At 42.1% G+C, this 15475-nt stretch overlaps 2 protein-coding genes across 4 annotated transcripts in view; one reads left to right on the top strand and one right to left on the bottom strand.

The window, feature by feature from the left end:
- ABCB1 (ATP binding cassette subfamily B member 1) overlaps positions 1-10341 on the top strand; it is a 69765-nt gene extending 59424 nt beyond the window's left edge. Inside the window, exons 23-28 of the mRNA XM_084858963.1 lie at positions 980-1120; positions 3162-3318; positions 4451-4648; positions 5749-5955; positions 7447-7593; positions 9400-10341. Coding sequence (XP_084715089.1) covers positions 980-1120; positions 3162-3318; positions 4451-4648; positions 5749-5955; positions 7447-7593; positions 9400-9606 — 1057 coding nt within the window. The 3' untranslated portion in view covers positions 9607-10341. The remainder of the gene's footprint in view (positions 1-979; positions 1121-3161; positions 3319-4450; positions 4649-5748; positions 5956-7446; positions 7594-9399) is intronic.
- A 2228-nt stretch (positions 10342-12569) lies between these two features.
- CROT (carnitine O-octanoyltransferase) overlaps positions 12570-15475 on the bottom strand; it is a 31492-nt gene continuing 28586 nt past the window's right edge. For all 3 annotated transcript variants that reach the window (XM_084858967.1, XM_084858965.1, XM_084858966.1), the window contains 3 exons: positions 15043-15136; positions 14433-14552; positions 12570-13577 (listed from right to left, as the gene is read on the bottom strand). In XM_084858967.1, the coding sequence (XP_084715093.1) occupies positions 13457-13577; positions 14433-14552; positions 15043-15136 (335 nt within the window). In that variant the 3' untranslated portion in view covers positions 12570-13456. The remainder of the gene's footprint in view (positions 13578-14432; positions 14553-15042; positions 15137-15475) is intronic.

A 15475-nucleotide genomic window follows, 5' to 3' on the forward strand; every position in this document is an offset into this window, starting at 1 on the left:
AGCCAACTTAGACAAACCCTTTCAAAATTATAAGCAATCTTATATAAGCAATTGATTATAAATAATTATAATTATAAGCAAATTATAAGCAAAATTATAAGCCCCAAACAGCTAACAATAACTTACCAAAATAAATACTATAATATCACAAACTAAACAAGATGGGAAATGATTTAACCATAAAAATACTATAATGTTCTATTAATAATTTTTCAGTTCAATACTCAACTGTTGGCCCTCTTGGACAATACCAACTAGACCTATTTTTATTTGGGTTCTGGCCTAGTTGAATTCGCCATGGTCACTCTGATGGATGACCTTTATCAAGAGAGGGGCAGTGGGAGTGCAACCCTGTTAACTCTGCTCAGTATCTCAAAGTATCTCAGCTTTCAATCCCATTGATCATGGTAGCCTCCTGGACCAACTCCAGGAATTGGGCATTGGAGGCACTGTGCTACAGTGGTTCCAGGCCTACCTAGGAGGTTGGTTTCAGAGAGTAAGATCAGGTGACTATTCCTCACCTCCTTGGTAATTGTGCTATGGGGTTCTGCAGGGTACCATTTTGTCCCCAGTGTTGTTCAACATCTATATGAAGCCACTGGGAGCCATTAGGGGATTTGGAGTGAAGTGCCATCAGTCTACTGATGACATACAGTTCTATCTCCCTGACACCTGAATCAGGTGAGGCCATTCAAGATATGGATCAGTGTCTGGACTCAGTGATGGGCTGGATGAGGGCCAATAAACTGAAGCTGAATCTTGGCAAGATGGAGGCCCTGTGGGTGAGTGATTCCCAAGTTCAGGAGATGGGCTCATTGCTTCTTCTGGATGGGGTTGTATTTCCTTTGAAAGAACAGATCCATCTCTGTCTCTGGAAGCCCAAGTGGCTACGGCAGCTCAGAGTTTCCACATTTTTTAAATTGAGACAATATTTGTGTGTACATCCATGCACAACCCCCACCCTTCGTCATTGTTACAGAAATTCTGTGAGGAAAGCACACATTCACGGACTGACTTTTGGCGTTTCCCAAGCAATGATGTACTTTACGTATGCGGGTTGTTTTCGATTTGGTGCCTACCTTGTGGAGAATGAATACATGGATTTTAAGTCTGTTTTCTTGTAAGTATTTCTACTTTTAAAAAATTCAGGCCAGTACGGATGTTCTTTTAAACATATTGCCATTACACAAATATTTCTCACTTCCATTCTACAACAAGTAAAAATGAAAGCTGAAAGTAGTTGTATGGAGACCCAAATTCATGCATTGACAGTCGTAACATGATACATAAAAGCCAGATCTCCTGTTTCTAACGTCTGTTACCAGAACTGCTCTCCGTGTCTTTGTTCATACAAACTTACATCTATGACATGTACCTGAAAACACAAAATGTTAGAAACAGGGTCTTTTGTGTACATGTGATCCACACGTGGTAGATTATACATGGCCAGTGGTGTAGTGGAGCCAGGCCTTGATGGGTCGACGCACCAGGACTTCTTGACTAGCAGGGATGATGACCCCCCGACCCCCAAGCTTCCCCGTTCCCTCTGAGCTTAGCTGCAGTCCTCACAATAGATGTGGGGGGGGGGGGATGTTTCCAACAATAATATATAGTTGTGAACTATCCCTGTTGTAGTGTAAAGTATTTTGGGGTGGCCTGGTCTTGAATGGGCAAAAGACTTGCTCTTGATGGAGATGAAAACTGCTAGAACTAGAGCCTTTCTACATGAGGCTTTTATTGCATGCTTCTGATTGCTCACTCATGGTAGTTTGTCAGTCCTTTACATGACATCCTCCTCCAGGGCCTCTCCCGTGCTTTGCAGCCATTCTCACAGGGGTTTTTTGATGGAGGAAAGTGCAGTATTTGTCTGAATAGCGTTACATTTATAGGATGTAATCATGCAATTCCGCTATACCACAGTGCCATCTAATGGCTGTTTAAAGAAACAGGTAGAAAGGCAGAGAAACAAACACCCTGGAAAAAAAGCACATGTAAAGGAGCTAATCTTAATCCCAGAAAGAATCCAGAAGCAGAAGGCCCAGTATAGGTGTGGGATAACAGCCTCATATAGAAAAGCCCTATGGGATGTTGATATAGATCAATCCAGCTGCCTGCATTTTTGGACTCTCCTCAGGGGCGTGGCTGTGGGTTCTGTCATGATGAGCGCCCGCACTTCAGATGTTACCACTACACTGTTGTACAAGATGCTAGACTAAAGTGGGAGCATTTAACTCAAGAACACTGACAAAGATTCAGTTCAGAAATGTACATGTGTTATTTTACCACAAATGCTAACAGAAAGAAAATGATTGGTTAGTGTGCCAACCCCTAGCACCGGACTGGCTCCTAACAGCGTGAGAGGATGCTTCGAGGTAGAGGGCTCCCAGCACCACCAGTCAAAACATGTTGTGCAGTGAGCTCATTTTTCCCTCCTTAATGGAATTTCTGTGGTAAAAATGAAGATGGAAGAAACGGTGGGAAAACATGGGGGCGTTACAAACGGAAGACAGCAACGTCTGGACCCCCCGTAAAATTCTAGGACTGAGGCAGGATGACTGGACAATAAAAGCCTCATCTGGAAGCAGCCATAGAAAGAGAAAAGATGGAGGCAGCGGAGGGATGGTTTGCCAAATAAGGAACAGGGAGAGTGCTAAGAGATATGGTGAGGCAGGTCTTTTGGAGGCTTAAGTGTAACAGGGACAACTTGAATTTCAGTGGCACAGGATGGGCCACATGAGAGGCAGAACGGACAGATTTTGAGCAATATCAAGAGACAGACACACACACACACACACACACACACACCATCTGCAATTTATATTGCGTAATAGAGATCTATTTGCTTGAATGGATCACTATTTGGCAATACAAATTGCAAACATGGGCCCCCTGATCTGGACCAGTACCACAGCAGGAGGGGGGAAGGGTTAAAGCTCCCCTATCTCCCACTAGGGTCCTGATCCAGATTGGGACCTCCTGGGCTTACTCTAGAGTAAAAAAGAAAAATACATAGCTGCTAGCTACTTCTTTAAAATAATATCTTCTTTGCCCCTTAGACAAGGTGTTAGGCTGACGCTAACAAAATATGCATGTAAAAGCCATCATGGCTAAGCTTCTTAGTAACATATCCTATATAAGTTTTTTTTGGTTTGCACTTCCAGGGTATTTTCCTGTGTTGTTTTCGGTGCCATGGCACTAGGACAGACATCTTCATTTACACCAGACTATGCCAAAGCCAAGATATCTGCAGCTCATATGTTCATGCTGTTTGAAAGAGAACCTGTAATAGATAATTATAGTGATGAAGGACTGAAGCCCGTAAGTTGATCCCTGGACATTATTTCCTGCTTTATAAAAAGTTTCAGCCCTTGATTTTGCTACGGGTTTAAGAGCTAATTATTGCTAGTTCCACTAAGCCAGGATTTTTGAATTGGTGCCACTTCGTTCCAACTGATGGAGCCTAACACATTCTCCGCCTCCCTCTCAGACTTTCACATGCTCAGATTATAGTCCCTACCTGCGTGTGTGTGTGTGTGTGCATGCGCACGCGCACGTGCACACACTCAACCTTTGTTTATAGTCCAGCTAAGATGCATCTACAATTCCTCATGGCCATTTTGAAGGGAGACAGATGTGTATTCAATACACACTCAGTCCAAGCAATCCACATAAGCCTGTGACTTCATACCACATTGATTCCTTGACTATCCCCTCGGTCATGGTGTGTGCAATCTGCACAGCAAGGGGCTGAGCTTTAATTGGGCAAAAATAAAGGTAGAAGCCTCTTCTAGGTACCTCATTTGTCTACCGCCTCCTGCATTGACACAGGGGTGAGAAGGCTTCAGGCTTGCAGTGTCCACTTTGTTTTTTACTAGAACCTGCAAGACCCTCAGGCTCAACCTGAGCCTGGTGCTTAGAATGAGATTTCTGAGCCCAGGAATTTGTTTTGAGTACCAGAACTGAATGGAGTTCATAGTCCTTCCACACAAAAATCCACTCCTGGTTGCCCCAAACTTCCTTAATTTCAGCAGTATAATTCAGGGTTCAGATGGGGGAGTCATTTTATTGAACATCTGGGAGAAAATCACCCAGAGGACCTACCAGTAGATCTACCTTCTACCCACCCTTGCTTTACCACACAAGCAGAGACCTGCAGTCTGGAAGCACCCTTAATAAAAGGGTGGAAATCAGCTGAGAGAAAAAGTCTTCATGCAGGGGACCAGCCCTTGGCCTCAAGTGCCTTTTAAGAGGCACAGATTTCTAGTTCTTAAAATCCTGGAAGTTATTAAAAAATGCAGAGATAGAGCTGTATCTTCTAATTTCAGAAAAGGAAAATTGCAAATACCTTCTCAGAGTTAACATCAGTGCCGCCCCCGCCCCCGCCCCCTGCTTTGAATGGCATTTCACTCAGCCGTTTTTCTGAAACCATTGGATATTCCTTTCATTCCAGGAGAGGTTTAGTGGCAATATAGCATTTAACAAAGTGGCCTTCAACTATCCGACCCGGCCAGATGTCACAGTGCTCCAAGGATTGAGTATCGCTGTCGAGAAAGGATGGACGCTGGCTCTTGTGGGAAGCAGCGGCTGTGGAAAGAGCACACTGGTCCAGTTGCTGGAAAGATTCTATGACCCCCTCAGTGGAGAAGTGGTAAATTGGTTGGGTTGTTTCATTTTACAAGATCAATGCCACATAGTGCTCATCATGCCAGGGACCAGGGCCAGCTCCAGGTTTCGGAGGGCCCTTAGGCAAGACAACCTCAATGGGCCCCCTCCCTCAGTGAGTCCACCTTCTCACCACCATTGTCACCAGCTGCTCTTGCTCCTTGTCATCATGGCTACCACTTGCATGCTTGAGAGGCAGAGAGAGCCAGTGAGAAGGGAGGCAGCGGCGTCTACTGTTCCTCCTCTTCCTCGTTGCTGTTGTCTGGGTAGGCGAACAAGCAGGTTGCCATGGTGAAGAGGAGCAGCAGCCCTAGGGGCCTCTTGTCCATGGGCCTCTGCTGGGTGTGGGCCTTGGCAGATGCCTGACCATGCCTACCCTCGATGTTGGCTTTGCCTGGGATACACCTTTTTACTGTCAATTGCAAAATGGGACATTTAGTTTTTTAGCGTATATATATTCTCCCCATCCTTTTTCCTCCTAGGATTGCAACTTTGGATGTCTTTACAAAAAGCAGCCACAGCAGCCTGATTGGGATTGAACCTGTGATTGGGGGGGGGGGGAGGCTTAGACACCTTTTCCCCACTGTGGTGGCTCCTCAATGTCCCCCTCACCCAACAGCTCCCCCTTGTAATACAAAAAGAAGTGCAGAGTTCCAACTGCGGAACTTGCATGTCACATGTAATTTGAATCTAAGACAGAATAGTTTGCTTAAGGTTGCCTTGTGAGTTCAGTGAAGAGGTGTGATTTGAACCAGAGACTTCCTGGTTCATAACATATTCTCTTAGGCTGCAATCCTATGCATGCTCACCTGGCAGCAAATCCTATTGAACTGAATGGGACTTACTTCTGAATAAACATGTGTAGATTTGCACTTTCCTATTACATTGCCGCATTTAACGAGTTTTTGTATTACTTCTTGTCTTTTTCACTGAACTATTTGTAATGAGGAGTATTTGAAATGTTAGAGAATACCTTGAAGGCCTGATTACTGCCCACTATACATCAAAGACATGTTGATACGGTATTGTTTTTCAGAAATCCTTGTTTCCCTGCCTCAGGAATTTTTAACTATTCTTCTGTTCCAGCTACTGGATGGCCAAAACGCAAAGCAGTTAAATATCCAGTGGTTGCGATCCCAGATTGGGATTGTCTCTCAAGAACCAGTCCTGTTTGACTTCAGTATTGCTGAGAACATTGCCTATGGTGATAATAGCAGAGAGGTGCCGTTTGATGAGATTGTGAAGGTAGCAAAAGCAGCCAACATACACTCCTTCATTGAATCTTTACCAGATGTAAGTCTCGTTAAAGAATGTATTTTGGCGCATTTTCTTGGGAACAAACTGTATTAAAATCAATGTCTTGCTTCCAGTTGTGTTTAGGAATAAGGAGTTATGCTTGATGTGAAAATGAAACAAAATGGCATTGTAAAGGATAATGGATTGTATGTTGTAATAGCACTGAACTAATTAAACACACAGGGAAACTTAAATAAGATTGCAAGAAGTATCTTTATAATGCTAATGACTAAGTTGCATAATTTCTTAAGTACAAATTGTTCTAATTACTACACTCACTACAGTGATTTTCACAGCACTTTATTCTGTTTCATAATGTTGGAAGAACCTTCGTGGGGGTGGGGGGTGTCAGTTCACACTACTACATTCCTGCATGCAATTGGATATACAAAGGTATGAGACTGCTTGCAGGAAGGTTTTTGTAAACTGTGCTCACACCCACCTGATGAGCTGGAAGTGCTCTGTTGACTTTTTTCCAGCAGCCATATAATCAAAGAAATGGCTGTCAGCTCCATGTGTGTTCAGCATTCTGTGTAAAGCCATTGGCCTGTATACACGGTGGCATGCAGGAATTTAGCAGTTTCTGTGGAATGGTCCAGTTTCTTATTATATTCACTTCCTGGTCCAATCCTTCCCTGGTGGCAGAGCACATGCCAAAAATTTCAGGTTGAATCCACCGGCTGAGACTTTGCCAGTCAGAGTACACATTACCGGGCTAGGTGGACCAATTGTCTGACTCAATAGAAGGCAACTTCATGAGCTTTAATTAGGGCTGCAGTGTTTAATCAATTAGTCTGATAGAGTAACTGATTAGCTTGTTTTAATTAACTAAAAAGGTCTCCCCATTAACTGCTTTCAGATTTTTAAATCAAAACTTATTATTTAAATTTATTATTTTATTTGAAATACAAGTATTTCTAAAAATTGCAGAGAGCAACCATCATCTTAAAAAAGGCATTATCCTTTCTTTCTCAAAGAAGATGAAATGCCATTTCTAGGATAATGTCTGCTATGACACGTGTGTGCATGATCTAGCTAAAAACAAAGAAACTATACTCCATACTTCAAAAATAGTTTTTACCCATAGACAAATGCATGCAAATGTAATTGGCTGGTTATTAAAATTGATTATAAATTCAGGGAGCAGGGGAGAGAGAGGTGTAGCCACTGTTCACCTTAGGCCCATTTCATTCGACATGGTGTTTTAAGCCAGCAGGAGATATGTGATCTTCCTCTGTTTTACAAGTAAGCTGGCACAGTGCAGTTAACTGACTCTTAGCAGCTGAGTAGTTTCCATTACACCTTTCCCTGAACAGTGCAGTAGCTGATCAGAAGACCACAAGATCAGTTATTTTACCAGATATATGCAGACTTCAGAAAATTATTAACACAAAGAAATGGAAGTCTTATTGTGTAGCTGGTATATATCTAATAGGATTAAGATATATAACTAGCTGTACATTCTAAACTAATATTTATTTCCCATAGAAATACAACACTGCTGTAGGTGATAAAGGGACTCAGCTCTCTGGGGGCCAAAAACAACGCATTGCTATTGCTCGTGCTCTTGTCCGCCAGCCAAGAATTCTTCTACTGGATGAAGCAACCTCTGCACTTGATACTGCAAGTGAAAAGGTAACTGCTTGCATTTATATTGGCTGAGTGTATTGAAGGCATAAGCCCCAATCACTATGGCTTCACATTACAGCAGTGGTCTCCAACCTGTTAGTGCCAATAGACACATTTATTCCTAGCAATGTCCAATGTGTGTCCTTTCTCTCACACATAGGCACTCCCCTTTCTGGCAATATCAAACACTCCTTTGAGCCCATCCTTCTCTCCCACCCACCCCGAACTCAAACCACACTCCATCCAGAAAGAATCCACACACCCCACACTACAGACATAAGAACACAACCAAAACTCAGTGAGCCTTACTGTGCTTTCTCCGCCCACCCCAATCTTCCACTGCCCATCCCAACCCTGCCACACAGTCCAGCCCCTCCCTAGTTCCAGAGCTGGCCCAAGACCTTTTGCTGCCTGAGGAAGGAAGAACAGCAAATGGTTTCTCCCTCCACAGGTCAAGGTGCATTGTACACCAACACCAAATTAGTTTGGTACCTGAGGGAGAAAATCCCACAACTTCCTTTTCCCCCTCCTGGCAGTAAAAATACAATAAAAATAAATTATTAACATTTTGCTACCCTTTCATGATGCACCAGATCATCTGTCTGAGGTGACTGCCTGTCTGCCTAATGGCAGGGCTGGCCCTACTTGCTTCCTCCTCCTATCCCAGCTCCCATCTTCCCGCTTCTCACCCCACGTCAGGTCGCTAGGCCTCCTCAATCTCTCCCATCACTCTCTAGATTCCCCTGGTCTCCCCATTTCCTTCTCCTCTCTGCCAGGTCTCCCCAGCTCTATGCCAAACCCTGTTTCCTGCTTCCTCCGCCCGCCGCCCGCCCGCCCGCCCACCCACCCACTCACTCACTCACTCACTCCTGGTTAGGTCAGTTCTAGCCTCCCGGCTGTCAGGACACCCATAGTGCCTCCTGCCTCACCCTTCCTGCTTCTTCTCCACCCCATCAGGTCATTCCTCCCCCCCCCTCCACACACAAACATATTCCTCTTACCAGGAAGCTTGGGGGGGAGGTCCCTTCCTTCCTCCCCCTGCCCCACTTTTTGGCAACCGGGAGCACTTCAAAGTGAAGCAATGGGCTTTATCTGCCTACCATCTTTACTTCCTTCCATCTTTAACCCAGGAATTGCAGGGATGAGCGGAGTGCACAACCCGCTCATGGCATCCACTTTCAATTAACAAACCATGGACAACTGTTGGGTTAACTCTGGGTTAACGCATAAACAACCTGATGTTTCTGGGTTCACACATCATGAAACCACCTAGGAACAAGGTGTTCCTTGATTGCTAATTATAAGTGAAAACCATGAACACATAGCTCACATGCTCCACTCATCCCTACAATTCCTAGGTTAAACCAGAAGGGAACACTGCCATGATGTCCGAATTGGGTCAGTCTCTTAATTAGTGTTCTTACTACTTGATCAAATTATGTGCTGGCAGTACTGGTAACTTGTGTGACAACTTGAGTGCTAGGCTGCAAGACTCACTAGAATTACGTTCCATCGAAAATATTGGGACTTCTGAGAAAACCTGCATAGGATTGTGCTGTAACTTGCTTTTGCTGAACATCTGGCCACTGTATCCAGTCCCACAGAGTTATTTCAATTAAATTCACATGGTGGTGCATTCTTTTATAGTAAGTTCCAGAGGGATAGCCTTGTTAGCAACAGAAGAATTATCAGGATTCTCATATCTTGCGCTGAGAGTCGTTTGTTTTTAATACTGTGAGAAATAGAAGGGGTTTTCTTGGGATTAAGCAAACGTTTTTCATTTATTGAAAATAATCTTCTGTTTTCCAATAGGTTGTCCAGGAGGCTCTGGATAAAGCCAGACAAGGCCGCACCTGCATCATAATAGCTCATCGCTTATCTACAGTACAGAATGCCGACAGTATAGCAGTGATTCAGAATGGGAATGTTATAGAACAAGGAACACATCAGCAACTACTGGCTAGAAAAGGAATCTATTACTCTCTAGTCAATGTTCAGGCAGGATCAGCCCATGCATAAATTACAAAATCAACATTGCCATCTCTAAAACATAATTCAACTCTAGCAATTTTAAGAAGGTACTATTTATACCACTCCAAGATTAAAATATAATAAACTGACACGAGTGTTGGGTTGAATTCTAGTAAGAATTCCCAAAATGAAACTTGTGGAGAATAGCTCAAGATAACGATTGGGCTCTTGCCTATCATTGTTCTCATCTGTCTGAGATACAGACAGTGTACTTTTGAAAGTTACACTTGCATGATCACTCCAAAGACTTTGTTTTAAAAAACACACCACAAACTAGAAGTGTTGGGTCAAGGTGACCCCTTTGTGTCCCAGAAGCCTAAAGACATAAGCACTTTAAAAAGCTATTATTTCTGGATTCCCAGTGAGAAAAGATTTCAAAACATTTTGCTTGTCAGTGCCTGTCAAATGGGGAACCGAGATATTGATCATTTCCACTGAATTTAAATTCTAAAGCAATAACTTTTTGTTCCTCTAAAGGAAGTGTTTGGGATGAGGGCCTAGACAGGATGTTGCTAGCTATCCTTTGCTATTGTTGTTAAGTTAAAAAAGGAAGAAGCAAAGCAGTATTAATTGCCTAGAAAAAATGTATATCTGCATTTCTTAAACCTGTTGTACAAAGTGCATTCTACTATAAGCCACACTGGAAGGTTTATTTTCAACTGAAATAGTAGTATTAATACTAATATTAGTATTAATATTATAAATAAAATCAATACATTCCAAATGTCAAGTCTTTTTATAAACCTATTTATTTTCTATACCACCCAATAGCCAAAGCTTTATTTATGCTTGGATGGAAGATTTAGGTTTCAGGTGGCATTTTCCTGTTTAAAATAATCCAAGCAGAGTTCAGCAGTAAGACAACGATAGTACATGATTGAAATACAATTAACTGATCTCTTACTCTCCGTATTTTAACTGTTTCCCACCCAATTTAGATTTTTATACTAGAAGTTGATATATCTGGCTAGTTTCTACATATTCTCACGCACACTCAACACCTATTATAACACAACCTCAGTTTATTTCAGGAGCTTATGTGGGGCTGTATTGGAAACCAAGCTGAAGTGAACAGTGTTTGCATAGTTTAGGGCATTGGTTTTCATCTAGCAAGTAGAAACCCAGAACAGGATACTTCTACCATTCTCTCTCTCTCTCTCTCACACACACACACACACACGCACACACACATATATATATGCATGCATGCATGCATGTTTGGCTTGAAAAAGTGGGTCCACACCTTAAAAGACTGAAGGATACGACTTTAGTAGATTGCACCAAACCTCATTCTACCCATGATCCTGCACAAATACAGACTCATTACTTGTCTGGTCAGCCTTTCCCAACCTAGTACTGTGTTGGCTAGGGATGATGGGAATTGTGGATGGGATCAGGTTGCGGAAGGCTGGTCTATACAGTCCTAGGAAGTGAATTCACTTCAGCTGTTGGGAGTAAAATTTGGATATACTTGTGCATCAAACCAAACATTCAGTAAATGCAAGCTTACAACAGGAAAAGCCCACAATGATTAGTAAAGGTCATTATAGTTTGTAAATGCATATGTTGGCATGGAAAAGATAGCCAGGTAAAAAAAATGTACACTTTGTAATGGGCTGTGCTATATATGTTAATATAAAATGGATAAAATATATATAAGAAGGGATATACAGTCAAATACTAGTGTATACTAAAAGGCAAACACTTAGACATTTAAGATTATGCTCCTAGGGCTTTCCCTATGGTTTGCCATTATAAGAACAAGCCAGAGGCTCACCCTGTTTCCCTCCCCTCTCCTGCATGCACAGAGACTGAAAACTTCCACTTCTGAACCACAGTTCGCTGGTACATCTGAATTCATGGAACTGTGGTTTGTTCAAAAAGTCATCAAACCGTGGTTTAACAATAACTGCCTTGTGGATAGGAACAGGAAAGTAAGGGAGACAGGCAAAAAAAAGACCTCAGTCTGCTCCAGCTGGAGTGCCACCTCCTCTCCCCTCACAGGGCCAACTGACACACCGCTTAGGTGAGCTGCAGCAGAAAACGTGTCCCAGTTTCCAGTTTTTAATTAAGAAGCATGAAACAGTTCCATTGTTAAAGAGTTTCCTCAAAACACAGTGAGAACCCTATGCATTTGTTCAGTTGTCTTTTTCTTCTTCTAGTCAGGCAAAAGGAGACTTCAGACCCTGCTCCAGCTGGACTGTCCCTTCACCCCCCCCCCCCATCTCCCGGGCTAACTGACATCAATTGCCCTCTGGGGAAGTCCAGATGACTTAGATTTTTTTACTTTGTAAAATCACTATACCACATGTATTTTGATCTTGCTTGTTGGAAGAATTTCTATCCTTAAAGAAGGGATATAAATAATGATAAATATCCTGGTTTGTTATTAACCACGGTTAGAACAAGCTGCAATTCCTCAAGTTCAGAGGTGGAAGGGAACGGTGGTTAATTCTAAAGTGGAGGCTTTCAATTTCCTCCCCTCAACAGGCAGAGGAGGAGAAGGAGGAGGAGGAGGAGAGGGATGGGAAGCACACATGTTTGAAGCTCATGCAAACTTGTTTTTATAACAGGAAACCATGGCTTTCTATTATAACTGAACTGAGCCAGTATGTGAATTTAGGAAGGAGCTTAACTTTTTTTTCCGGTATAAGGTGATGTCCAAAACTCTAGGAGCAAAGTAAATTGACTTTCAGTTAATTTTGTACAGACACCTTTGACTCTAAATTGAGTTTTTATCAGTTTACTGCTTTTGTGTTATTTTTATATAATTTTTTATTGCTTGTTACCTGCCTTGGGCAGTTTTCTGTGGAAAAGTCAGGTATAAATGTTTTATAGAAAATAAAGCACCATATGGGTTAGGGGGAAGGTACAAGTGGGCTCCACAGCATCCTCCCACTCCTGGAATGGATGAATGCAAGTTCATACAGATTAATCAAGTCAACACTTGCTGGTCTTTAAGGTGGCTTTATTTCAAAGAGAAGAAATGATATTGTTTGATCAAACAAAGCCCTCCCTTTAACATGCCAAGGAAGTCTGCAGTCCTGAGGATCTTGTTGAGCTACACATGTGAAGCAGCAGTAGCATATATAGTTTCTAACCTCCATATTATATATTGTAAACTTTCAATTAAAGTTTCATTTTCTGCTCTTTGTTTAGGAAATTAAAAAAAAACTAGAACAGGTTTCTCAAGTCATCACATTTTCTCCTTTTACAGTCAAAAGTTTCTTGTTTAGAGCCTTTGAATTACAAAATTTGCATTGTATAAAATAAGAAGAGGACAGCAGCTACAAAGTACAAAAAGAAGTAATTCCAGGTATTCCAATACCTTTCTTGATTACTTTAGAAGCTAGAAGTGCTAAAAGCCATGATAATCATCCCATTTAGAAAGGAAGCATGATCCATTATCCCTGCAATGGCTGCTCTAAGGTACACAGTATGTACACCACCAATATAAACTAGTGTCATTTGAATATAATCATCTTGTCCCCTCTATCACTAGGAAGGTTATACAAAAACAAATAGCCTAAACTGTTTTCTAAACTCCACTAATTCAATCATGCTTGCATTGCTGAGGCTTCATTTAAGATTGCATAGTTTCTACTGAGTGTTTGTCATATGTTGCATTGCTGTTGCAAATTTCAAGGAAAATTGCATTGTTATTGCAGTACATCTCATTTAAAAAGGTTTTGTATTGTTTCTGTTTAGCATTTATGGTAAACTATAAGTGTCTTGTCCAAGTAAAACATTCTTCTTGGCCACTATTTTCATTCCTCAAGTGTTCTGTGTATATGATAATGCACAGTGGAATAAAGGCACAATAATTTCAGTATCTGTTCTACAGCTGGGCTGTGGTCATTAATTTGACCATATCCTGAAAAGACTGGAACACAATCTCACACAGATTTTCAGCATCTGTCTCTGGGCATGAATTCCAGGTGGTACAGGCCACAACAATCCTATTAGTGGAAGGTTAAACACAACTGTTTAGATAAATGTCATTTTATAAACCAATACAGCTATTCAGCTGTGTATATATGAACTTGCTGAACATCTAAATAACATGATCACAATTTCAAAAGACAACACACAAGATATAAAACAATTCTGAATTCTGGAATGACTTCAATGCAAAGGGTGTGCAGTATCAAAGAACTATTGCACCTGTTCTGAAAATTTTTATTTTTTAAGCTTTTGTAAACCACCTTATGAACATTTTTGTTGAAAGGATAACTAGAAATATAAACAGATAAATCAACCCCTTTTTAAAATTAATAATTATAAAAACAGAGCATTTTAATGTGCCAAGTTAGGTATCTTTTTTGTTACCTGTCCTCATAATAAATGATGCAAAGTAGCTGATTCCTATTCCCACTTTTAAGATGGTGAACTGAAACTGAGGCTGAACATAACTGAAGCTACCATGTAAGTTGGTAGCAGAGCATCATTGAAATCAAGTCTCCCAATTCAAACGTAACATCCAGGTAGTATATCCACACTAGCTACTGCTGTCTCTCATTTTGTGTATTACGAAGCCAACCGTCAAAAGCACACAGCCAGAACCAGCTATCCTTCTTTACCAACACTACATAACAAAAATAGTCTCCCATTTTTGCCTCCCATTCCTTCAGGAATCCGTCCCCTGCTCTTTGAATATTTTACACTAAAACCAGTCAAAGGCTGGCTGCAAGGGCAGACAGTGATCTCTGGTTTCCAGGTGGAAATACTACCGGGGCCTGCCTCTGACATGCACAGAGGAAGCTCTGACAGCAGGTCTACATTTTCCTGCAGAGTAGTGCTAGAAGGATCCTTACCTGTCATCTCTAATTCTATAGAAAAAGCCATAACCATGGTGCACCATTGGAACGCCAGCTCCCCCAATTCTGGTGTAGCCAACGAGGCTAGTTGAAAGTACAAAGTTTCCACCTCCCCCACTGTAAATCGCAAACAAAACAAATGGTTTATTTTAAGATAACCCCGGAGAAAGAGAATGGGCTTTACCCATCAACATATGAAGATAGACTGTCAAGGAGGGGGGGGGGGGGCTGTCCCTCTAGACACCCCTAGTGGCCTCAGAATTGGAGGGAAAAGGGTTATCTACACCCAGAACCCTTTCCTCCACCCATCTCTGGCCCCACAGCAATGGCTTGAAAGGGCACCAGGTATGGTAATTCTCACTTGTTAAAGAGAACATGCCTCTTCAGCCTGTCATGGGACTCCTGGGACTACGAACATTGGCCCCATCAACCAGGCAACACTGCTGTGAAACTGCTATGGTGAACTGCTGCTGCCTGTCCAATTTCACCCGATAAAGAACTGCTGCTCCAAGAGTTTGGTGCAGGTTTGCCAAAGTGCCCCTTGTTCCTGCCATCTGGGGCTTCTAGTCCCGGACATAGATTTGAATGTTTAAAAGCTTGTGAATACCTTCTAGTAAAAGCAGGATCCAAGAAGAGCTCTGGCATAGGGAGGCTGTGCTCTTTGGACAGAAGCATGAGGCCTAAAAGATGACGGTCAAATCCTGTCAAGAGAAATACAAAGTACATTTTGTTTAAAACATAGCGTACAGTTTTCTTACCCTTGGTTGGTCTTAATGGCTAGCTGCAGATTTTCTTAGGTCCTCCCATGTGGTGGGCAAAGTATGGTTCTGCCACTTAAGCGCACTTTAATCCATTCAGCTTGCTGGCCTCTCAAGTGCAGCAAGAACAGTGGAGAGGATCACGCCCCCTTCCCCTACCTTTTGCCCAACCACCAATCATTTGGTCATTTAGCAGCTTTGTGCAGTTTTTTCCCCATTCTTCAAGGCTGAAGTTGTTGAAAGGCTAAAATGCCCCTCCTAAGGCTTGGTTACTGGTGGTAA

The sequence above is a fragment of the Heloderma suspectum genome, chromosome 5 (assembly GCF_057233095.1).
Source record: "Heloderma suspectum isolate Gila_16-S chromosome 5, 16-S_ref, whole genome shotgun sequence".
NCBI lineage: Eukaryota > Metazoa > Chordata > Lepidosauria > Squamata > Helodermatidae > Heloderma > Heloderma suspectum.